This window comes from Strongylocentrotus purpuratus, unplaced genomic scaffold (assembly GCF_000002235.5).
Source record: "Strongylocentrotus purpuratus isolate Spur 01 unplaced genomic scaffold, Spur_5.0 spur5_scaffold_20, whole genome shotgun sequence".
Taxonomy (NCBI): domain Eukaryota; kingdom Metazoa; phylum Echinodermata; class Echinoidea; order Camarodonta; family Strongylocentrotidae; genus Strongylocentrotus; species Strongylocentrotus purpuratus.
Window position 1 is genome coordinate 35,046,909 of NW_022145606.1, and position 26,448 is coordinate 35,073,356.

The following is a 26,448-nucleotide window of genomic DNA, read 5'->3' on the forward strand; positions in this document are numbered from 1 at the left end:
GACTGAACTATGGCAGGCGGTTCATGCCATTGTTTGCTCTCACCATTATGATCTCTTGATAATAGTTTTTCCTTCAATAATGAACTATCAAAAAATGTAAATTCTGACCATGATTTGTACGTCCCTTGAGAGACCAACGCCAGTAAATGGTGAAAGCAAACAGTGGCATAAACGGCCTGTCATAGTTAAGTCCAACTTAAAGTCAACCTTAGTCTTTGTGAAACAGGGCCCAGTTAAACCAGGCTAAGACATATATTTAAAATGAATTTAGATTTTCAAATTGTATTGCACAGTTAACCTGTTGACTACTGAATTATCTAATTCCCATAGGCTTAACACAGGGACCACCAGGTTCCAGTAAGCAATGGATTAATATAGCTTACCATGATACTGATGATTTTGATAGAGTATTCATTTCATGTGAAAAAACAATAATTTATATACTTCCTCTTTGTTTATTTCCTTCCACAGTGAGCTTATCTTTCTGCCAGAAAAATAACAACCCAAGTAAGTATTAATACATTTTGATAAAAGTATTAAACGTAATGTCCATTCCACGAAAAGACATACTTTACACAAATGTATGTTTATCCGCAGAAGCCCTAGTTGCAGATGGAAGTGGGTTTTATTTGGGGTTGGTAGAAATGGAGATGGTTTTTATTTGTTTTTAATTATAACTGATTTTCTTCATTTTTTTTTTTTCAATCTTAATTCAGGAACTTTACAAGTATTCAGTTATTTGAATAATTGTATTAATATGAACAAGAATTGCATTATTAAGCATTATTTGTATAGTTTTGATACTAATTGGAAGTAGCGCATTTGCTAGGGCGTTTGCGTGAGTGTGATGGTTGTGGGTGTGGGATGTGAGTATGTAAATGCTAGTTTATATACCTAACAAGGCAAAATAAGATGCTACGTCGTGTATCGTGTGTATTGGTTGTGGGTGTGGGCTAGCTGTGAGTGTGTAAATGGTCGTGTATACTTAACAAGGTATAAAACCATCATAAGAGGAACTTAGATACGAGGACAAGTATCAACATACAACAGTATATCAATATACAACATTTTGTAATGTACACGATTTCCTCATCAACCGAAAGTAATTCCTCTAATTATAACTGGTGCTAATTAGATGAATTACTTTCGGTTGATAAGTACTCCCCGTATATGCGGCCTATATTTAGATTGCACACAGTCAATGGCCCGAATTCACAAAGGAGGTTTGTCGACAAACCTTTGTGAATTCGGGCCAATGGGTGTTTAAACTATAGATGTGCGATGTGCATTATCATGTCGTAACCCATGGAAACTAGGTTTGAGCCGAATCGAAACTTAGTAATGTAGCTATTATTGTTATTATTATCATTTTTATAATTGTCATTATTATCTGCGTATGCAAAGTTCTCTAATCAGTAGTAGTACAGAGTTTTTTTCCTAAAAATTCTACATAAATCACTTTTCCTCTTGCAATTGGCACCAATTATTCTTAATTTCTAGTCCTACATCCATAAAACCAAGTTGAGCGAAGCACACGGATTTCTTAATCTGATGTTTTTGCTTTGTCAATATATGAACGATTCTTGTTGCTTTTACAATACATTGTAGTGATTGTAATCATAATATTCACATTGGCATAATTTCATGTCTCTATGCGCTTAAAAAATCAAAGTGCCTTTACGTGTCGTGGACGAGTGGATATGTCACCAGACTTTGGATCACAAGGTCTGCGGTTCAAGTCCGCGGTTCAATGTCCTTATGACAAGACATTAATCTACATTTGCCACTCTCCACCCCGGTGTTAAATGGGTACCCGGTAGGATGCGAAAGCTAATGTGCTTAGATTAGCAAGTGTGCGCTTGTAAAAATGACGCCTAGCTGTAATGCTTCCCAGGGAGTGGAGAATGTACATACATTGTGTGCGGTTAAGCCTGAATCCGATGACCGGGTTAATAATATATATATATATATATCTGTAAAGCGCTTTGAGAGGGCCTTCGGTCCTGAAAAGCGCTTTATAAGAATTAGCTATTGTTGTTATTATTAACGAAGTAACCTTTTTTTCTTGTAATTTAGTTTTGAAAATAATTAATGTGTAGATGTGGTATATTCTTTGTCACCCGTGCTCTCAATTCAGCAATCAGTTCAAATTGTGTGGGAATCCGAATATCGGCGTCTAATCATTTGTGCATGTCATTCTGTTTTGTAATTGTTTAGATTGGGAAAAAAAGGCCATGGATTTGTGATTAAATCTGTACAGTACGTTCTCAGCGTCACTTATTTTTGATATTCCACCGTTATTCGGGAATGAGTTAAAACATCGGTGTGTCGAAATGGTTATTATTTTGATTCATCTCGAAAGAAAAAGAAACAAATAGGCCTAATCAAATCGTAGTTCAGAGTATGCGCAATAATTTTGTCCTTGATTATCAAGCTAGATCTGGGTCCTGTCTTAAAAATAGTTGGTATCAATCGCCACTATTTTTTTTAGAGATAGGAGACTGCAAACTTGCGATTGATCGGAGGACTCGCGTTTGATTTAATCGCAACGCTCTGTAAGACGGGGCCCGGACGTTACATTTGCAAATATATACATTAGTCTTGTGTCTATTCTTGTTTTCTTCTCTAACAATACGACCTTTTACCCCGATCTCGATTGCTTCAAAGAAACCAAAGTATTCTGTATCGTTCAACAATGTGTCATATCGTTCTAACCGTCACGATTACCGTAGGCCTATGTGCGTGTTATGCAGACACACAAACAACAACAACTATCATCATGATAATATCTCGCATTTATATAGCGTGTTACGTTTATATTTTAATGCGCTTTGCAATGTTATTTTCAATGATATATCATCCTAAATATGATTTTTCTATGGCAATTGATAATCTTTCTTCATATGGGCAAAGGTCAACACAACTCAGAGTTCACAAATAAGAAATAAGAAATAAACAAAAACATTCACGGCAGGACCCGACGATTTCATGACGCTGCAATTGCAATTCATGAAATAAGCACGCATTTCGACATAGTGGGGATTCCCCGGGTGTGCGCGACCTACTTTGAGATTGCACGCAATCAATGATGTATATACATGTACCTTGCGGCGAGAGCCTAAGATGCGAGATATGAAACATCGGAATTCACAAAAGCACAGTTTAAACAGTTATTAAAATCTACCTTTATTGCTTGAACCTTGAAACTTAAAAATAAAAAATTAACATGTTACAACATTTTCCAGTTAATTTCCTTATTAAAGGGATAGTTGGGTTCTTGTTTAAGACCGCAAATGCGTTTAAAGTGCATGGTTATTGCGCTTATTATTATTCATGACATTTCTAATCCCCTGTTAGAACCTTAAATTGTATGAAGATAATTTTAAACCCGAAAGTATTACCATTACTATTTTTAACATAATTATTGCTATTATGACTATGATATCATTATCATCATTTTGATGATATTATTATAACAACATTATTGTTTGTCATTTGTTCTTCTTCTTATTATTAATATTTATTTGTTTGTCTTCAGCGTTGATCTTTGCTCTGTGTATTTTATAATGCAGCGAATAAAGAAGACATTAATAATGCCATTGTCGATACTACTACTACTACTACTATACTGCCACTACTACTACTACTACTACTTCTTCTTTTACTTAGCACTACTACTACTACTACTACTACTACTAGTAGTAATGCTATTATTACTTCTCCTACTACTACTTCTACTACTACAACTACCTTTTATTTTACTTGCTACCACTTCTACTACTACCACCATTAATACTATTAATATTACTACTATTACTATTAATAGTACTCCTAATACTACTACTACTACTACTAATACTTACCACTACCTACTACTAATACTACTAATACTTCTACTGCTACTACTTCTACTACTTATTTTACTTATACTACTACTACTACTACTATCATTACTACTACTTAGTTTACTACTACTACTACTTGAACTACTATTACCAGTTCTTCTACTGTTACGATTATTATTACCATTACATGTATCATCATTATTACTAGTAGTACTTTTACTACTAAGACGACCCCTACTATTACTACTACTTCTACTAATATTACTACTACTTATACTTTCCATGTAATTCTTTTGTATAGATCATTTAGACTTGCCAAGTCTGTCTAGTCAGCCTGAAGTATGGGGTGTCACCACATCGTCCATCTCGGTGGGGTGGAGGGGCGATTACGTTGGCGATGGACCCATATGCGGACACAATATATATCTTCAATATCCTTCATCCACATTGTGGTCGAGCGTCGGCTTCGTACCCTTCGAAGATGGGACGAACGACTATCAATTCACGATTGATCGACTTGATGCTGGCACCCTCTACGGTATAAGTGTTAGAGTCTTGCACTGCTCCGGGAGAGAAGGAGAAAAGAAAGAGTTATATCAGTCAACAGATGATTACGGTGAGTTCAATATCCTTGCACACAGACAAGTTCGTATAATTATATATATATATATATATATATATATAATATACAAATATTGACTGCTCATTAGGATGATGGTGGAAATTATCACTCCCAAGGTGCTGTTCATACCGTCCTTCTACCATCCCCGAGGAGAAGCCGAGGGAGTGATAGAAGGTCCGGTATGAACACCACCGAGGGAGTGATAATTTCAACCACCATCCGACTACAGAGCAGTAAATATTTGTTTTATATACCTCATCCTTCATTGATTCATGAATATGTCTAGCTGTAGGTCATATGTACATCATTCAAAGATGTGTGGGGAATTTTTACAACAAATAGACCAAATGAAACATAGAAGGGTGTAAATATGTTTAGCTGGCGCTATACAGGTACTGCGGCTCCGCGTAAATTGCAATGCGTGAGCGACCTAGCTAGCAAGGACAATGACAATGACAATGTCAATTTATTCTCATGTCACCCACACTGGGGTATTCGAGAAGTTTACAATCAGTTTGAATTTTTCAATTTAACACTGTAAAATATACAATACAAATCGAATTAATGTTAATCAATACAAAATAACACTATCGACAATAGTGAGAAAAATTATAATGATAATAATAATAACAATATTGATAATAATTAACAAAACAATAATAATAATTACAACGACAATTAATGACGAAATTAATTGAAGCAATTGAAAAAGAAAGTTACCGGCACCAGTAAATTGATATTTGAATTAATGAATTACTGGAAATATTCTTGATATCAATTGAATAATTTGATATAGAACAACAAAAAAGAACATAACGTTTATATTGAAGTCATAACAAGTCTTTTGCACAAACTTAAATTAATGAAAACGAAGCATTATTGTTCGACATAATTTTACTAAGTTAAAACGTGTTTGTACATTTTTGGAGTTGAAAAGCTGATCCATTTTCAGTGCATTTGGTCTTTCAATAAAATATTTATCGATGAACAATTTTCTGTCTGAACAAAAGGCAGGGCATACAAACAAGTATCGAAACTCATCCCAAGAGGTTGCAAATTGCAAATTGCAATTGTTTAGCGCACATGAATTGATATACATGTATATATATATATTATACAAACACACACGTATAGAAAAACGAATTCCGAACGGACAATAAATACGTCATTGATGATCAAGGCTTTTGTTTATTGAGAGGCTTTTAAGTTTCCTCTGCCGGCAAACGTACGTAGAGGGCATTGATTATTTTTTGTTCGATCGTTAACAGGACACGAAAATGTCCTGCTAATGACCATGTCTACCTTAATGACTCATTTTTTCACTACATGTGTCCGTATAATGACGCCATCAGGTAAATATATATATATATATATCTATAAATATATAGACACATACTGAAAAAAGAATACGGAATAAATACTTAATTTCAATTTCAATTCTACCGTCAGTTCTACCCAGCTTGTCCCATCGGCCTAACGCGACAGCAATTGGAACGTCATACGTAGTTTTCCGGTGGCAAGATCAACATGCTGGCGATGGGCCCATATGTGCCTATGCAATTGATAGAAGGAGCTTCAGCGACGATATCCCATCGTGGTTGGCGGTTGGTTTTGTGTCCGCTCAACCAGGTTCCCTGCCCAGAGAAGAGCTTACATTCAATGTAACTGGCCTGGAACCCGATACGGACTACAAGGTCTCGGTGAGACCTGTTCTTTGCGATGGGGCAAGGACATCTGAACTTGGCGAGGGGCCGATACTTTCTCTAACAACGCCCTCCATTGGTGAGTCTTTCAACTTTTTGTATATTTTATTCGAGTCTATCGTCGCACATCTGATGTGTGGGCATGTGATTTTAGTCCAACGTCGTATATAGATTCGAGTCAAAGAATGTTATTATTATTGTCATAATTTGTTTATAATTACTTGTACCATTATTACTATCATTAGGTGGTCTGTTGTCAACAGACCACCTATTGTTTTCGTCAGAATTTTCTTTCTTTATTTATTTATTTATTTATTTATTATTCTTTATTTTTATTTCTTCCCGTTTTTTGTTTATCGATTAACTCAAGATCGGTTGTGTTAATTTCTTTCAATTTTGACACAGTCATAGGTCATTGTCATGATACGTGACAGGAACATTTTCAAGGTCATCAGGTCATCGTGACGTCATCCAGGCGCCATTTTGTGAAATCACGTTATCCATCATATCTTCGTGATGCATAAGCAAAGGTCATTCATATTCATATCACATATACTTCAGGTCAAGGGTCAACAGGTCATGTCATCAAAGGTCACATAAAGGTCACGACGCGCACGTACGCGTGCGTCAAAATTTACAAATGCTCAAAATCACTTAACTATTAAAGGAGAGTACGAATCAGGTCATTTTAAGCATTTCAAAATTTTCCGTCCGTAAGTGTCCCCGCGCGCGTTGCGCGCGCTCATAGCGCGCGGAAAAGGTCAAATTCAAAATTTTTACATGATTTAGATTCCTCTTACCGTAAATGACAATTTACATTTTTTTTCAGTCACCCTTGACCTTTCATAAGGCCGTGAGCGCGCGTCAAAGTTCAAAATCCGCGCGTGCTGCTATGGGCAATATAATGCAAATTCGATCAAAAACATGCCATTTTAAAAATCATAATAGCTCTTCAGATAGTCCATTGACCCCAACTTTTATATCATGGTTAGAAAAAACATGAGTTGGAGATATGATTTCATGTCTCATTTGACCCTCAATTGACTCATGACGTCATCATAATGGCCTCCGAACTCAAAATTTCAATTTGCATATTATGACGTCATCATATTTTTGGAAAATTGATTGTATCTTTGTAAATATTGATTAATTTTCTTCCAAATTTTGATATGTTCTACCTGAGAATATTGTCTACAAATGCAGTCACCACGATATTTCATTTTGACAAGGGCATCATGGCGTATTTTCGCGATTAAAGGAGGCATGTCAATTTTTCACATTTTGCGTGTATTCTCTATGGGACATGACTTTTTCTCAAAACTGGATTCTACATTCTCGTCTGTCGCGAGCAATATCTCTGTCGTTTTATCTTTGTTTACGCTGAGCTTTGAGTATGTTGTAGCTGAGACAATAAGCTATCACAAGTGTACCATTTATTTCTCGATTAGATGACGGGATCATGCTCATATTTCACTTGCAAAGTGGGATTTGAGAATTTCATTTTCCGTTTACGTGTATTCTCTATGGGAAATGTTTTGGTATATCGGTAACGCGCTTGACTTCCGACTTCGAGGTCCCTGGTTCGAGTCCGGGCGTCTCCAACAATTTTTTTTTTTTTTTTTTTTTTTGACTTTTCAATGATCATAAAATTGAAAACAGACCACCTAATTCGTCACCATGACGAATTAAATTTCTAGTATTTTAATTGAATTTGTACAAAAACACAATTCAATTAAAATAAATTTGTGACCACTCTTTTGTGTGCACGATTACTCAAAATTGAACCGTCCAATTTCTTTCAAATTAACTACAGTCATAGGTCATCATCTTAAGACGTGACAGGAACATTTTCAAGTTCATCAACATATCGTGACGTCATCCAGGCGCCATTTTGTGAAGTGCTCTGAGAATCAATTAATGACCATATCTTCATAACCGAAAATCTTTTCTCATTCATATTTAACAGGATTATGGTCAATATCCGACCGGTCAACTTAAGGTCAATTAACGCGCGCGTACGCGTCCGTCCGCGCGTCTGTGCGCGCAAAAATAAAAAATGCTCAAAATCACTTTTTGATCAAATTAGAGTTCGTGTTAGGCCATTTCAAGCATTTTGAAAATTTTGCGTGCGCACACCTTTCCGCGCGCATAAATTTGCGCGCGCGTTTTTGTTCGTAATGGTCGAACGCAACCTAGAATCGCCATTTTTTGTCTATCATAGTATTGCCCATTTTTTTCCGAACAATTTGATACCATGTTTATCTCTTTATGACCATTAATAACGAAATGAGCGTCCTTTCAAGGTAAATGTCTGTGCGTGCGAGCTCTTGTAATACATAGCATATATGGTCAAAAACATGCCTATACGAAATACATAGCTCTTTAGGATGCAAGTTGACCCCACAATTTTTTGCATGTCAAACTCGTGAGAAATAATCGAGCCAGTTGTAAATAACATCGCGCACCAGCTGCTGCTGACAATGACAATGTAATGCGCACCATGCACGAACTCTATTGTGACGTAACAATCAGACCCTTGGCACACTGTATGCAGTGTATCGAACATTCGTCAAGCACTGGATGCACAGTGCTTGTTTGACGATGTTTTTGCAACTTCTAATGCTAGGAAATCCTGTGGAGTGTAGGCTACATAAGTTATAAGATAGTAATTTATAATTTATAATTTATCAGATAGTAAGAGTTTCTTGTTTGTTCTATATGTCTGATGTGGTTAATATTAGTAATATTTACTGCCTAATTCAGGGCAATACGACTTGCCATATATCATCCTCACCTTCGGTTCGGGCGATATACGTCGTATTGCCCAGAAGGCAGTCAATATTACTTAATTATGCATCATCATGATAATTGCTCAATATTTCGTTCATCAGTTGAGCTCATCAGTTTAGTTCAGTTCATCAGTTCATCCGTTTAGCTTATCAATTCAGTTCATTTTACATTAGTTCAATTTATCAGTTCATCAGTTTATCAGTACTTCATTCATCAATTCATATCTTAATACATCATTTTACATAAACATCATTTCATGGGGTAATTGAATTGAAGATGAGCATGATCATAAGAATTAAAGACAGACCACCTAATTCGTCCCCATGACGAATTAAATTTCTAGTTAGGTGGTCTGTTATAAACAGACCACCTATTGATTTCGTCAGAATTTTCTTTCTTCTTTATTATTATTATTATTATTATTTATTTATTTTTATTTATTTCTTCACTTTTTTGTGTGTCGGATAACGTAAGATTGGTTATGTCAATTTGATTCAATTTTGGCACAGTCATAGGTCATTATCATGAGACGTGACAGAAACATTTTTAAGGTCATTAGGTTATCGTGACGTCATCCAGGCGCCATTTTGTGAAATCACGTTATCCATCATATCTTCATGATGCATCAGCAAAGGTCATTCATATTCATATCACATATACTTTAGGTCAAGGGTCAACAGGTCATGTCATCAAAGGTCACATAAACGTCATGACGCGCGCGTATGTGCGCGTCAAAATTTAAAATTGCTCAAAATTACTAAACTATTAAACGAGAGTACGAATCAGGTCATTTTAAGCATTTCAAAATTTTCCGACCGTAAGTGTCCCCGCGCGCGGTGTGCGCGCTCACAGCGCGCGGAAAAGGTCAAATTCAAAATGTTTACATGATTTTGATTCCTCTTAACGTAATTGACAATTTACATTAATTTCAGTCACTCTTCATATTTCATAAGGCCGTGAGCGTGCGTCAAAGCTCAAAATCCGCGCGTACTGCTATGGGCAATATAGTGCAAATTTGATCAAAAACATGCCATTTTAAAAATCGAAATAGCTCTTCAGATAGTCCATTGACCCCCAATTTTTATATCATGGTTGGAGAAAGCATGAGTTGGAGATATGATTTCATACCACCCTGACTCGTACAAAGTGAAATAAAGTCATCATATTGGCATCTAAACTCAAACAAATGTATTTTGTTGATGACGTCATTCTTGTCTTTGTTTATTTGAGATTATCTCACTTATCAGTGATCGATCTTCTCCCAGATTTTGTTATGTTGTAGCTGAGATAATTCTCTATCAGAAATATGCCATTTATTTTTCATTTAGATGACGTCATCATAGTTAAATATTCGATTAAAGGTGACAATGCATAATTTGTCATATTTACGTGTTATGTCTATGGGAGGTCACTTTTTTCAAAACATGAATCTGCATGACAAGGTGTTTTAACCAGGATCTCGATTGTTATTCAATAGTTTTCTCCCAAATTTTAGTATGTTGTAGCTGAGACTATTTGCTATCTAAATATTTCCTCAATTTTTTTAATCAGTTGTCAGGATTATGCTTTTGCTCATCATCATCATTAACTTTGTCGTTTGTATCGTCATACAACATTATCATTATCATCATCATCACCTTTACTATCATGATCATCACCATGTTCATCATGATCATCATTGTTTACATGTCTATATAACTTCTCCCATTCTCAAATCTATCATAAAACTTAGACAGACCACCTTATTCGTCTTCGTGACGAATTAAATTCTAGTATTTTAATTGAATTTGTACAAAAACACAATTCAATTAAAATAAATTTGTGACCACTTTTTTGTGTGCACGATTACTCAAAATTGAACCGTCCAATTTCTTTCAAATTCAACACAGTTATAGGTCATCATCTTAAGACGTGACAGGAACATTTTCAAGTTCATCAAAATATCATGACGTCATCTAGGCGCCATTTTGTGAAGTGCTCTGAGAATCAACTCATGATCATATCTTCATAACCGTAAATCATTTCTCATTCATATTTATAACGATTGAGGTCAATATCCGTCCGGTCAACTTAGGTCAATAAACGCGCGCGTACGCGTCCGTCCGCGCGTCGGTGCGCGCAAAAACAAAAAATGCTCATAATCACTTTTTGATCAAATTAGAGTACGTTTTAGGCCATTTCAAGCATTTCGATAATTTTGCGTGCGCACACCTTTCAGCGCGCAAAAATTTGCGAGCACGTTCTTGTTCGTAATGGTCGAACGCAACCTTAAATAGTCATTTTTTGTCTATCATATTATTTCCCATTTTTTTCCGATCAATTCGATACCATGTTTATCTCTTTATGACCATTAATAAGGAAATGAGCGTCCTTTTAAGGTAAATGTCTGTGCGTGCGAGCTCTTGTAATACATAGCATATATGGTCAAAAACATGCCTAAACAAAATACATTATAGCTCTTTAGGATGCAAGTTGACCCCACAATTTTTTGCGTGTCAAACTCGTGAGAAATAATCGAGCCAGTTGTAAATAACATCGCGCACCAGCTGCTGGTGACAATGACAATGTATATTACGCGTATAACAAAATGCGCACCATACACGAACTCTATTGTGACGTCACAATCAGACCCATATCTCCGTCGTTTTATCTTCGTTTACGCTGAGCTTTGAGTATGTTGTAGCTGAGAAAGTAAGCTATCACAAGTGTGCCCTTTATTTTTCGATCAGATGCCGGGATCATGCTCATATTTCACTTACAAAGTGGGATTTGATAATTCCATTTTCCGTTTACGTGTAATCTCTAAGGGAAATGTTTTGGTATATCGGTAACGCACTTGACTTCCGACCTCGAGGTCCCTGGTTAGAGTCCGGGCGTCTCCAACAATTTTTTTTCTTCACTTTTTTTTCTTTTTGACCTTTCACTCTACCATCTCCTTTGAATATTAAAACACGTACAATCGCAAATAATGTAATAAACAACCATATTTACTTTATTATTACCCTATTATCACTAGATCCATTACTTTTGGCGTGTAATCCTTATGGGAGATGACTTTTTCTCAAATCTGGATTCTACATTCTTGTCTTTTGCGAGCAATATCGCCGTTATTTCGGCTTGGTTTTTGTAGATTTTTGAGTATGTTGTAGCTGAGACTATACGCTATCTAAATGTTCTCTAATTTTGTTCAGTCTGATGTCATCGTGATCTGTTGATGATAATCATCAACATCATCATCATCATCATCATCGTCATCACCATTACTATCAAGATCATCATCATCATGATCATCATGATGATCATCATTGTTTACATGTATATATAACTTCTCCCTTTCTCAATATAGTAAATATTATAATCTCTCATAAGACTTGAAGACAGACCACCTAATTCGTCTCCATGACGAATTAAATTTCTAGTTCTTTTTATTATTATTACCATAAGTAGTAGTAGTAGTACCTTCTCATTAACGTGCCCAAATAGTATTCTTTTGCTGTTTAGGTTGCGTCGGTAGGCTGAGGGTTCTTTACCAACGTTTTGATTAGTATGGTCGTGTATGTGCTATGGCATGAGAGATGTTTCACATTTGAAGTTTCTGCTTGAAGACTACACTGGAGGTAGACATAACTGTTTCCTCCTTGAGTAGGTTCCAATCCTTGATCATTTGGGAAAAGCTGCTCTGTTGCTTGTAGTCGTTGGATTAATTCGATTAGAAGGATGTCCCCTTTACGGTACGGATCCAATGAACTACTGGCATACTCCAAGATGGGTCTGACCAGGGTTTTGTATGCGGACTCTTTGATGGCCTTGGTACAGAACCAGAGGTTTCTCCTTAGAAAGCCAAGTACCTTGTTGGCTTTAGAGGTGAGCTTCTTGAAGTTAGTGTCCCACATCAGCTTGTTGTCGATTTCCACACCGAGGTAGGAATAAGAGGAAACTTCTTGAAGTGGTTGCCCACAGAAGGTGTAGTTCCTATTCGGCGGGTTCCGATTGTTGGCGATCTTCATGACAGAACATTTGGCTGGATTGAAAGAAATGGCCCATTTGTTCTGCCAATCTTCGAGTTGATGGAGATCTTCTTGCAGGTATCCGAGTCTTCTCTGTAATTGCCGTTTGTATAGATGATACAATCGTCGGCGAAAAGTTTTGCAGTGCTGCGAAGATTGTCTGGCAAGTCATTAATGAACAGCAAGAACATCAGTGGGCCGAGTACCGTTCCTTGTGGTACGCCTGACGAGGCTCTCTAAGGTTTTGATAAAATGCCATTGCAGACTACCTTCTGCGTCCTTGCTGTAAGGGAAATGTCTCAGCCACTGTAGCAGTGGACCTTTAATGCCATGACGGTCTAATTTCCCAATCAATCTTTCGTGGGTCACCTTGTCAAACGCCTTGGCAAAGTCAAGGATTGCCATGTGAATTGTTTCTCCATTCTCCACATTTTTAGTCAAGTCATGGGTAGTAAGGACCAACTGTGTAATTGTAGAGTGTTAAGCCCTGAAACCATGTTGGTTATCTACCAGGATACCATGGGCCTCTAGATGCTTCATTATGTGAGAGTAGATGATATGTTCCAATATCTTGCTGACCACACTTGTTAGGGAAACTCCCCGATAGTTGGCAGGTTCTTCCTTGGCCCCTTTTTTGTAGATGGCAGAGACATTGGCATCTCTCCACTGAGATGGGAAAACTCCTTCATCCACCGATGACTGAACGATGTCTGTCAACACCGGAGTGATTTCTTCTGCACACAAATAAAGCATCCATAGTGAAATACCATCTGGTCCAGGAGCTTTGTTGGGTTTGACCTTTTTAATCTGCTTCAGAACACCCTCGCTCTTTATGGACATGGTATGTCAGGATCACTGCTCTCTCACAGGGTTGGAACGTCTAATGTATCTTCAATGTTGAATACACTAGCAAATTGGTTGCTGAGAGCTTCTGATTTTTCCAAGTCATCGTTGATGATTTTGTTAGAAACCTTGAGGTCAGCCATATCAACCTCTTCTTGTCTCGTTTTCTTGACAAAAGACCAGAAGGCCTTCGGATTCTCTACCATACAGTGAGACAGGTTATTTGACACGTAGTTCCGCTTAGAATGGTTAATTTCTCTTCGAGAGAGTGACTGAAGATCCTGTAGATCTCCCATTCTTTTTGATCCCCAGATTCGTTGGCTTTGTTGTACAGCTTTGGTTTTTTTTCTACAGAGTCGTCTGTGTTTCCTTTCAAACCATGGGAGGTTTTTTTTGTTAGAGGACTTTGATGGAACATGCTCAACCACGACTAGTTTGAGCTTGCTCTCAAACGAGTCCTATTTCTCCTTGAAGATTTCCTTGAAGTTTCTAGGAAGGCATCACTAAAGTCACTCATTTCCTGTCTATTTTTCCCAACATTTGCCTTTTGTCTGAGGTAGATTTTACGAGTAGGAGTCTTGCTCTTCCTAACCCCTACATTTAGTTCAACCAGAACTACATGGTTATCACTCAGACCAGGTATGACAAAAACCTCGTCTATGAGGGAGGAATTGTTACCAAAATCAAGTCGAGTGTATTGTTCAATCTTGTTGGCTGCATTACCTTCTGTTCCAAACCGTAAACTTGAGTGGTTTGCAGCAGTTTATCAGCTGACTATTTGGATTCAGAGTGGTTAAGTACGGTTAAACTAGTAAGCCAATCGATGTTGTTGTTGATTGAAGTCGCCTCGTAGAACAATGTCTCTAAGTTTGGCGCAGTTGTTTATCAACTCCAATGAAGCAGCTAACTTAACCGCAGTTTCTATGTCGTCGTGCTTTGGTTTATACAAGGTTCCGAAGAGTATTGGGCGCTTTCCGCGAATGTCTAGTTGGCACCACATGATCTCACAATTGGTTTCGAGATCTTCTCTACGCTTTACAGGAAGATCCTTTCTGTATGCAAAGAATACTGCAACATGTTGTCTGATGGTAGAAATTCAGCACTGTTAATAGATGGATCCAACCAGGTTTCAGTACCATGTGTGAAGTCTGGTTGTAATTTGTGGATCATTGCTATCTATTCAGCACGTTTATTCATAATGCTTTGAAAGTTGATATTCAGTGATCTAAATTTGTCCCGCTTCTTCAGCTTGGACCACTTGAATTTGAGTAAGGATCCCTTGTCTCTGTTCTCATTGTCTCTGCCGAAGTCACAATCATTCTTGTCACCGCTGTCGTCTTCATCAGCTTCCCCTTCGTCCGATGAGGAAGAGGAGTTTGAGGAGCTAATAGCCTCGCGTAAAGGGCAAACCCGGCTGAACGACGTATCAACGAGATTGTCATAAGTGGCATTGTCAACTCCTGCGCACTGACTGTGGGTCCATCACATTCCAGGCCACGTTGACCGTACTTGACAATGTGTTGTTGCACACAGTGCAATGGGCTAAACAGTCTTGGCAATACCATGGTTTTCCATTCACGATTGCTCTGAATCTGCCGAATTTACTCAACAGCAACTGGCGTGATTATTCTGTCCGCAGTCATAGCGTGATATCCATCTGCGATTACCACTTCCCTTCCGGTGGCAAATTCCACATTCTCTATCCTGACGGGGTGATTTTGGTAACATGTTTGTGTAGTGAAGAATATAGAAGTAGTTTAAAGCTTGGTGAATCCAGTGAGTTCTAGAGTAGAAAAAACGTAGCACTTTGCACCAAACACAAATTCACAACGATTGTAATATAGACTCTATATATACTAATGTCACGTGAAGTACACAGTGTCATTAAAAAAAAAAGAACAAAGTTTCTTAAATGGATGAGGGACTGCTACTCTCCACTGCTGGCTGGATTTTTAAAAGCGGGAACATCCAAGGAATAAATAGTTTAAAACATTTAGAAGTCTATATAAAATACAAATGTTTCACCACAGACATAACATGCATTAAAATGGTGAATGATAACATGTGTGATATATCCGGTCTTTCTGGATTTCTCATCCAAAAAATACTCTTTTTCCTCTGCTGCAACTACTTTAATGCAAATTCCATACACAGTTAAATAGGGCTTTGATAAAGCTCGCATATAATGAAGGTGAAGAATATGGAGTGAAGAGATGAAATGACTTGCTACTAAAATCCAAGATGGCGGCTTTCAAGATGGCGTCTCTTCCTTTCTGAGATGATTGATAACAATATTCAAATGCAAATCCTCTTTCCTAAAAACAAAATGATGATGCTAAAATCACATTAAAACAGGTACAGATGATAACAAACTTTCCGTCAGCTCCTTTCTTGTTGGTCGTCGACTGTGTAAAGTTTCGCTTGCTGGTCAGGTAGTACTCCAATCGCCGCCGCTTCGATATCCCATTTGCACGTACACGTATATCTTCTCTCCATGTAGGGTCGATGTGGAAAATCCTATCAGATTTTGCCAAAATGATGAAATACGTAGTTCCTAAGAAACACTAATGTTTGTAGATGAAGAAATACACAAAAATGTTGAACGGGGATGAAGGATGTTACAGATGGAGATAGATTTAGATGTATTTTTAAGTTGAACCTCGGGAGCGATGTGAAAACACGTACTGTTAGCAAGACGGCCATACCCGCCCTAAAGTCTGGCGTGGAGAAGGGCAGACTGGTGCAGACAGGGGTCACTATACAGGCTAATCTCTATCGGAGCGATAAAGAATTTAAATGGCAAGTAAATAATACTGAGGCGTGTCAAAATCTCAATGTAACTAAGTTGTTTGTCACTAATTTCGTTATATAGTTCTGCCTACGTTGGTTGAAGCTCCTCAAAGTACAAACCTGTCCTCTAATAACGTGACCATCCGGTGGACCAATCAGCATCAAGGAGACGGGCCAATCTGTGGATACGGAATCAACATCAAGACAAACGACGACAAAGAACGCGGTGGTGATGATGACAGTGATCCATGGGGAAGCGTGGGGTACGTGTCGGTGGAGAGCGAGCTACAGTTCGATGTCGGTCACCTAGAGCCGAATACCACGTACCAAGTCGCAGTTTCTGTAATCAATTGCATATCTTCTCGGGAAGGTCCACGGGAACCAATACTGCAGTTCACCACCACGACTGTGACAATTCCTGTGGTCGGTACGTTCAGCAGCTTTCAAAGCATGTCTTTAAAAGAAATATTATACACAAATTACCTTCGAAAAATCAACGTAAAGCAATTTCCGAAGCCCAGCGTGTCACCTTTTGAAATGTGCAAACATTAATTTGGTGCATTACGTCATCCAAACATGATTCCTATTCGGTATAATGTACAATAGGATCTCAAAGTTGCCCTTGAATGTTCAAAAGTAGTGTTTAAACCAGAGGGTATTAATAACAGAGAGTGTCGAGTCGCTAAAGAAGGCACGCAAGCACATTGTAGTAACGTATAGCAACATGGGGGATTTAAGAAGTCCAGGGTATGACCCTTATCAAGACCTTTCTTATTTCCTATTTTCTTTCTCTACGGCTTGCTTCCACCGTTGAATATAAAGTGTAATATCGCGGCATATCCCACTCGTATACAAAATTACGATCCAGGGCAAACAGGAATAAAATCTAACTGTATCAGAAAGTAGTAAGGATATGTTGGAAGTGGTGGAAATGGTATATATATATTTATAAAAGTGCGAGAATTCTCAGCTACTTCTCACGTTCCTAGACCATTTTCTTCACGCCTATATATATATATATATATATTATACAAATGTTGACTGCTTTGAGGGGCACGGTGAACACTATGGCATAAGGTGAGCTCGCAACTGTGAAATGTCCCGAGACGACAGTCGAGGGGCATGGCACATTTGCAAGATCACCGAGAGCCATGGTTTTCACCGTGACGCTAAAAAGAAACAGCCAACATTTGTTTTATATACTGCATCTTTCGTTAACTCAAAAATTAATTTCAAAGACAGATAAAATACTGTACCGTATACGTAATTCTCATCGTTTGCTCTTTCAAAATTTCGTTCGGTGTTCATGGATAATACATGAATGATATGATGCCGGCCGCGCGCCCGCGTATCTCAATTGCCATAGCTACGCGCGTAAAATTAACCTAGCGCCTACGCGCAGCGGTTTTAGCTAGCTAGCCTATACCCTAGCCCTTGCCTGCACGGTATTTTTTAGGGGGTAACTTGCATAAATTTGCATTGTGAATATTTCCCGGTCAATATTTTTTACTATACCGCCCATTATTCCGTAATGAATTTTATGCTCGCAAATTCGACCAATCAGAGGCCTATAATCTAGACATGCAGTATATAAAGATAAATTATCCCAACTTGTTGTATTAACATGAAATCTATGTGTAACCCTACATATACGTCAACCGGGCATCATTGAAACCTGGTATATTAACCCTAACGCTAACCCTAAATTCAAAACAATAAATAACTAATTAAACTAATGACTAATGATCAAACCGTTTGTTTCTTGAGATGCTTTTATCTTTCCTCTGCTGGCAAACGTACGTAGAGGGCAGTGATTATTTTGTTCGCATATCAATTCCTTTGCGCTCCTTTTGGGAGATCAACCGACCCGCGCGCATTTTATATTACATGACATATGGTAAAATTCTCGACATCTTTTTACACTTTTCTTTACCATTAAAAATCGAAATTGAGAATAATATCCTCAATCGAGATATGAGAAGAAGGAAACATTTCCTTTACATTCCATGTAAAACCATGCCCTTACTTGAAAAAAAAACCTCCGTCACTTTGACGTTGAACTTTACAATCCATTTAAAAAAAATTACTCTCTCATACACAATGTCAATGGATCGGTCGCACTGTGCTCGATTGCCTTTCAATAAACCAATCTTTAACTTTGCAGCAACGCGTTTTGCGTCAAATTTGTAAATCCTCAATCACAGACAATGACATATGATACGTAAGCTTTTCATACATATAAATTTCATTTTGATTGATTCATTTTTAGCTCCGTCAATTTTCATGTCAAATCATGCTTCATGTCCCATTTTAGAAGCCCGACCCAGGGTTTTGTGCCAGCTAGCCCTGTATGCATGTACGTAATTCTATGCATACACATATAACTGAACATGCATAAGTACAGTACATGTACACACGCAGCGCAGCGCGTACGAGCGCACTGCACTACATTTCATTGGGTCAGTACCATTATGAAAATAGGGGAACAATGAGTGGGATGGGTTTAGTGCCGTCACAATAAACTTGCGCATTACACGCGTACGTATAATTAGAGCAATTTATGCACCCCCAAGAAATAATGAATACAGCCCGACCTCTCTACACACAGAACTGCACAGATACCGCACAGTCCGGTCAAGGCGGTACGCGTAGCGTTAAACTGCCAAATTTACAGAAATTGTGAGGAGCGCTTTTGCTATGAAAGGAATTGATATGATCGTTAACAGGACACGAAAATGTCCTGCTAATGACCATGTCTACCTTAATGACTCATTTTTTCACTACATGTGTCCGTATAATGACGCCGTCAGGTAAATATATGTATATCTATAAATATATAGACACATACTAAAAAAAGAATACGGAATAAATACTTCATTTCAATTTCAATTCTACCGTCAGTTCTACCCAGCTTGTCCCATCGGCCTAACGCGACAGCAATTGGAACGTCCTACGTAGTTTTCCGGTGGCAAGATGAACATACTGGCGATGGGCCCATATGTGCCTATGCAATATTGATAGAAGGAGCTTCAGCGACGATATCCCATCGTGGTTGGCGGTTGGTTTTGTGTCCGCTCAACAAGGTTCCCTGCCCAGAGAAGGGCTTACATTCAATGTAACTGGCCTGGAACCCGATACGGACTACCAGGTCTCGGTGAGACCTGTTCTTTGCGATGGGGCAAGGACATCTGAACTTGGCGAGGGGCCGATACTTTCTCTAACAACGCCCTCCATTGGTGAGTCTTTCAACTTTTTGTATATTTTATTCGAGTCTATCGTCGCATATCTGATGTGTGGGCATGTGATTTTAGTCCAACGTCGTATATAGATTCGAGTTAAGGAATGTTATTATTATTGTCATAATGTGTTTATAATTACATGTACCATTATTACTATCATTCTTTTTATTATTATTACCATAAGTAGTAGTAGTAGTAGTACCTTCTCGTTAATGTGCCCAAATAGTATTATTTTTCTGTTTCGATTGCGTCAGTAGGCTCAAGTTTCTTCACCAACGTTTTGATTAGTATGGTCGTGTATGTGCTATGGCAGGAGAGGTGTTTCACATTTGAAGTTTCTGCTTGAAGACTGCACTAGAGGTAGAAATAACTGTTTCCTCCTTGAGTAGGTTCCAATCCTTGATCATTTGGGAAACGCTGCTCAGTTGCTTGTAGTCGTTGGATTAATTCGATTAGAAGGATGTCCCCTTTACGGTACGGATCCAATGAACTACTGGCATACTCCAAGATGGGTCTGACCAGGGTTTTGTATGCGGACTCTTTGATGGCCTTGGTACAGAACCAGAGGTTTCTCCTTAGAAAGCCAAGTATCTTGTTGGCTTTAGAGGTGAGCTTCTTGAAGTGAGTGTCCCATCTCAGCTTGTCGATTTCCACACCGAGGTAGGGATAAGAGCAAACTTCTTGAAGTGGTTGCCCACAGAAGGTGTAGTTCTTATTCGGCGGGTTCCGATTGTTGGAGATCTTCATGACAAAAAATTTGGCTGGATTGAAAGAAATGGCCCATTTGTTCTGCCAAGCTTCGAGTTGATGGAGATATTCATGCAGGTATCCAAGTCTTCTCGGTAATTGCCGTTTGTATAGATGATACAATCATCGGCGAAAAGTTTTGCAGTGCTGCGAAGATTGTCTGGCAAGTCATTAATGAACAGCAATAACATCAGTGGGCCGAGTACCGTTCCTTGTGGTACGCCTGACAAGGCTCTCTAAGGTTTTGATAAAATGCCATTGCAGACTACCTTCTGCGCCCTTGCTGTAAGGGAAATGTCTCAGCCACTGTAGCAGTGGACCTTTAATTCCATGATGGTCTAATTTCCCAATCAATCTTTCGTGGGTCACCTTGTCAAACGCCTTGGCAAAGTCAAGGATTGCCATGTGAATTGTTTCTCCATTCTCCACAAGTCATGGGTAGTAAGGACCAACTGTGTAATTGTAGAGTGTTTAGCCCTGAAACCATGTTGGTTATCTACCAGGATACCATGGGCCTTTAGATGCTTCATTATGTGACAGTGGATGATATGTTCCAATATCTTGCTGACCACACTTGTTAGGGAAACTCCCCGATAGTTGGCAGGTTCTTCCTTGGCCCCTTTTTTGTAGATGGCACAGACATTGGCATCTCTCCACCGTGATGGGAAAACTCCTTCATCCACCGATGACTGAACGATGTCTGTCAACACCGGAGTGATTTTTTCTGCACACAAATAAAGCATCCATGGTGAAATACCATCTGGTCCAGGAGCTTTTTGGGGTTTGACCTTTTAAATCTGCTTCAGAACACCCTCACTCTTTATGGACAAGGTTGGTATGTCAGGATCACTGCCCCCTCCCAGGGTTGGAACGTCTAATGTATCTTCAATGTCGAATACACTAGCAAATTGGTTGCTGAGAGCCTCTGCTTTTTCCACGTCATCGCTGATGATTTTGTTAGAAACCTTGAGGTCAGCCGTATCAACCTCTTTATGTCTCGTTTTCTTGACAAAGGACCAGAAGGCCTTCGGATTCTCTACCATACAGTGAAACAGGTTATTGACACGTAGTTCCGCTTAGAATGGTTAAGTTCTCTTCGAGAGAGTGACTGAAGATCCTGTAGATCTCCCATTCTTTTTGATCCCCAGATTTGTTGGCTTTGTTGTACAGCTTTGGTTTTTTACTACAGAGTCGTCTGTGTTTTCTTTCAAACCATGGGAGATTTTTTTTGTTAGAGGACTTTGATGGAACATGCTCAACCACGACTAGTTTGAGCTTGCTCTCAAACAAGTCCTATACCTCCTGAACAGATTTCCTAGAAGTTTCTAGGAAGGCATCACTAAAGTCACTCATTTCCTGTCTAATTTTCCCAACATTTGCCTTTTGTCTGAGGTAGATTTTACGAGTAGGAGTCTTGCTCTTCCTAACCCCTACATTGAGTTCGACCAGAACTACATGGTGATCACTCAGACCAGGTATGACCAAGACCTCGTCCATGAGGGGGAATTGTTACTAAAATCAAGTCGAGTGTATTGTTCAATCTTGTTGGCTGCATTACCTTCTGTTCCAAACCGTAAACTTGAGTGGTTTGCAGCAGTTTATCAGCTGACTATTTGGATACAGAGTGGTTGAGTACGGTTAAACTAGTAAGCCAATCGATGTTGGTGTTGATTGAAGTCGCCTCGTAGCACAATGTCTCTAAGTTTGGCGCAGTTGTTTATCAACTCCAATGAAGCAGCTAACGTATCCGCAGTTTCTATGTCGTCGTGCTTTGGTTTATACAAGGTCCCGAAGAGTATTGGGCGCTTTCCGCGAATGTCTAGTTGGCACCACATGATCTCACAATTGGTTTCGAGATCTTCTCTACGCTTTACAGGAAGATCCTTTCTGTATGCAAAGAATACTCCACCATGTTGTCTGATGGTAGAAATTCAGCACTGTTAATAGATGGATCCAACCAGGTTTCAGTACCATGTATAAAGTCTGGTTGTAATTTGTGGATTATTGCTATCCATTCAGCACGTTTATTCATAATGATTTAAAAATTGATATTCAGTGATCTAAATTTGTCCCGCTTCTTCAGCTTGGACCACTTGAATTTGAGTAAGGATCCGTTGTCTCTTTTCTCATTGTCTCTGCCGAAGTCACAATCATTCTTGTCACCGCTGTCGTCTTCATCAGCTTCCCCTTCGTCCGATGATCGAGGAAGAGGAGTTTGAGGAGTTAATAGCCTCGCGTAAAGGGCAAACCCAGCTGAACGACGTATCAACGAGATTGTCATAAGTGGCATTGTCAACTCCTGCGCACTGACTGTGGGTCCATCACATTCCAGGCCACGTTGACCGTACTTGACATTGTTGTTGCACACAGTGCAATGGGCTAAACAGTCTTGCAATACCATGGTTTGCCATTCACGATTGCTCTGAATTCTGCCGAACTTACTCAACAGCAACTGGCGTGATAATTCTGGCCGCAGTCATAGCGTGATATCCATCTGCGATTACCACTTCCCTTCCGGTGGCAAATTCCACATTCTCTATCCTGACGGGGTGATTTTGGTAAAATGTTTGTGTAGTGAAGAATATAGAAGTAGTTTAAAGCTTGGTGAATCCAGTGAGTTCTAGAGTAGAAAAAACGTAGCACGTTGCACCAAACACAAATTCACAACAATTGTAATATAGACTCTATATATACTAATGTCACGTGAAGTACACAGTGTCATTACAAAAAAAGGAACATAGTTTCTTAAAAGGATGAGGGGCTGCTACTCTCCACTGCTGGCTGGATTTTTAAAAGCGGGAACATCCAAGGAATAAATAGTTAAAAACATTTAGAAGTCTATATAAAATACAAATGTTTCACCACAGACATAACATGCATTAAAATGATGAATGATAACATGTGTGATATTTGCGATCTTTCTTGATTTTTCCTCTGCTGCAGCTACTATAATGCAAATTCCATACACAGTTAAAAAGGGCTTTGATATAGCCCGCGTAATGAAGTAGAAGAATGAAGATGACATGACTTGCTACTAAAATCCAAGATGGCGGTTTTCAAGATGGCGTCTCTTCCTTTCTGAGATGATTGATAAAAATATTCAAACGCAAATCCTCTTTCCTAAAAACAAAATGATGATGCTAAAATCACATTAAAACAGGTACAGATGATAACAATCTTTCCGTCAGCTCCTTTCTTGTTGGTCATCGACTGTGTGAAGTTTCACTTGCTGGCCTGGTAGTACTCCAATTGCCGCCGCTTTGATATCCCATTTGCACGTACACGTAGATCTTCTCTCCATGTAGGGTCGATGTGGAAAATCCTATCAGATTTGGCCAAAATGATGAAATACGTAGTTCCTAAGAAACACTAATGTTTGTAGATGAAGAAATACACAAAAATGTTGAACGGGGATGAAGGATGTTACAGATGGAGATAGATTTAGATGTATCTTAAAGTTGAATCTCGGGAGCGATGTGAAAACACGTACTGTTAGCAAGACGGCCATACCCGCCCTTAAGTCTGGCGTGGAGAAGGGCAGACTGGTGCAGACAAGGGTCACTATACAGGCTAATCTCCATCGGAGCGATAAAGAATTTGAATGGCAAGTAAATAATACTGAGGCGTGTGAAAATCTCAATGTTACTAAGTTGTTTGTTTCATTATATAGTTCTGCCTACGTTGGTTGAAGCTCCTCAAAGTACAAACCTGTCCTCTAATAACGTGACCATCCGTTGGACCAATCAGCATCAAGGAGACGGGCCAATCTGTGGATACGGAATCAACATCAAGACAAACGACGACAAAGACCGCGGTGGTGATGATGACAGTGATCCATGGGGAAGCGTGGGGTACGTGTCGGTGGAGAGTGAGCCACAGTTCGATGTCGGTCATCTAGAGCCGAATACCACGTACCAAGTCGCAGTTTCTGTAATCAATTGCATATCTTCTCGGGAAGGTCCACGAGAACCAATACTGCAGTTCACCACCAAGACTGTGACAATTCCTGTGGTCGGTACGTTCAGCAGCTTTCAAAGCATGTCTTTAAAAGAAATGTTATACACAAATTACTTTCGAAAAATCAACGTAAAGCAATTTCCGAAGCCCAGCGTGTCACCTTTTGAAATGTACAAACATTAATTTGGTACATTACGTCATCCAAACATGATTCCTATTCGGTATAATGTACAATAGGATCTCAAAGTTGCCCTTGAATGTTCAAAAGTAGTGTTTAAACCAGAGGGTATTAATAACAGAGATTGTCGAGTCGCTAAAGAAGGCACGCAAGCACATTGCAGTAACGTATGGCAACATGGCGGGATTTAAGAAGTCCAGGGTATGACCCTTATCAAGACCTTTATTATTTCTTATTTTCTTTCTTTACGGCTTGCTTCAACCGTTGAATATAAAGTGTAATATCGCGGCATATCCCACTCTTATACAAAATTACGATCCAGGGCAAACAGGAATAAAATCTAACTGTATCAGAAAGTAGTAAGGATATGTTGGAAGTGGTGGAAATGGTATATATATATTTATAAAAGTGCGAGAATTCTCAGCTACTTCTCACGTTCCTAGACCATTTTCTTCACACCTATATATATATATATATATTATACAAATGTTGACTGCTTTGAGGGGCACGGTGAACACTATGGCATGAGGTGAGCTTGCAACTGTGATAAGTCCCGAGACGACAGTCGAGGGGCATGGCACAGTTGCGAGATCACCGAGAGCCATGGTTTTCACCGTGACGCTAAAAAGAAGCAGCCAACATTTGTTTTATATACTGCATCTTTCGTTAACTCAAAAATTAATTTCAAAGACAGATAAAATACTGTACCGTATACGTAATTCTCATCGGCCGCTCTTTCAAAATTTCGTTCGGTGTTCATGGATAATACATGAATGCTATGATGCCGGCCGCGCGCCCGCGTATCTCAATTGCCATAGCTACGCGCGTAAAATTAACCTAGCGCCTTCGCGCAGCGGTTTTAGCTAGCTAGCCTATACCCTAGCCCTTGCCTGCACGGTATTTTTTTTTTTTTTTTTTTTTTTTGGGGGGGGGGGGGGGGGTAACTTGCATAAATTTGCATTGTGAATATTTCCCGGTCAATATTTTTCACTATACCGCCCATTAGTCCGTAGTGAATTTTATGCTCGCAAATTTGACCAATCAGAGGCCTAGAATCTAGACATGCAGTATATAAAGATAAATTATCCCAACTTGTTGTATTAACATAAAATCTATGTGTAACCCTACATATACGTCAACCGGGCATCATTGAAACCTGGTATATTAACCCTTACGCTAACCCTAAATTCAAAACAATAAATAACTAATTAAACTAATGACTAATGATCAAACCGTTTGTTTCTTGATATGCTGTTATGTTTCCTCTGCCGGCAAACGTACGTAGAGGGCAGTGATTATTTTGTTCGATCGTTAACAGGACACGAAAATGCCCTGCTAATGACCATGTCTACCTTAATGACTCATTTTTTCACTACATGTGTCCGTATAATGACGCCGTCAGGTAAATATATATATATCTATAAATATATAGACACATACTGAAGAAAAAAAAATACGGAATAAATACTTCATTTAAATTTCAATTCTACCGTCAGTTCTACCCAGCTTGTCCCATCGGCCTAACGCGACAGCAATTGGAACGTCCTACGTAGTTTTCTGGTGGCAAGATCAACATACTGGCGATGGGCCCATATGTGCCTATGCAATTGATAGAAGGAGCTTCAGCGACGATATCCCATCGTGGTTGGCGGTTGGTTTTGTGTCCGCTCAACCAGGTTCCCTGTCCAGAGAAGAGCTTACATTCAATGTAACTGGCCTGTAACCCG

The 26,448-nt window shown here is 38.8% G+C and overlaps 1 protein-coding gene across 1 annotated transcript in view; it reads left to right on the forward strand.

The window, feature by feature from the left end:
* The window catches only part of LOC105446677 (cell adhesion molecule-related/down-regulated by oncogenes-like), a 37,811-nt gene extending 11,363 nt beyond the window's left edge, over positions 1-26,448 (forward strand). Inside the window, exons 4-7 of the mRNA XM_030993884.1 lie at positions 5,917-6,249; positions 16,683-17,027; positions 24,257-24,601; positions 26,218-26,448. Coding sequence (XP_030849744.1) covers positions 5,917-6,249; positions 16,683-17,027; positions 24,257-24,601; positions 26,218-26,444 — 1,250 coding nt within the window. The 3' untranslated portion in view covers positions 26,445-26,448. The remainder of the gene's footprint in view (positions 1-5,916; positions 6,250-16,682; positions 17,028-24,256; positions 24,602-26,217) is intronic.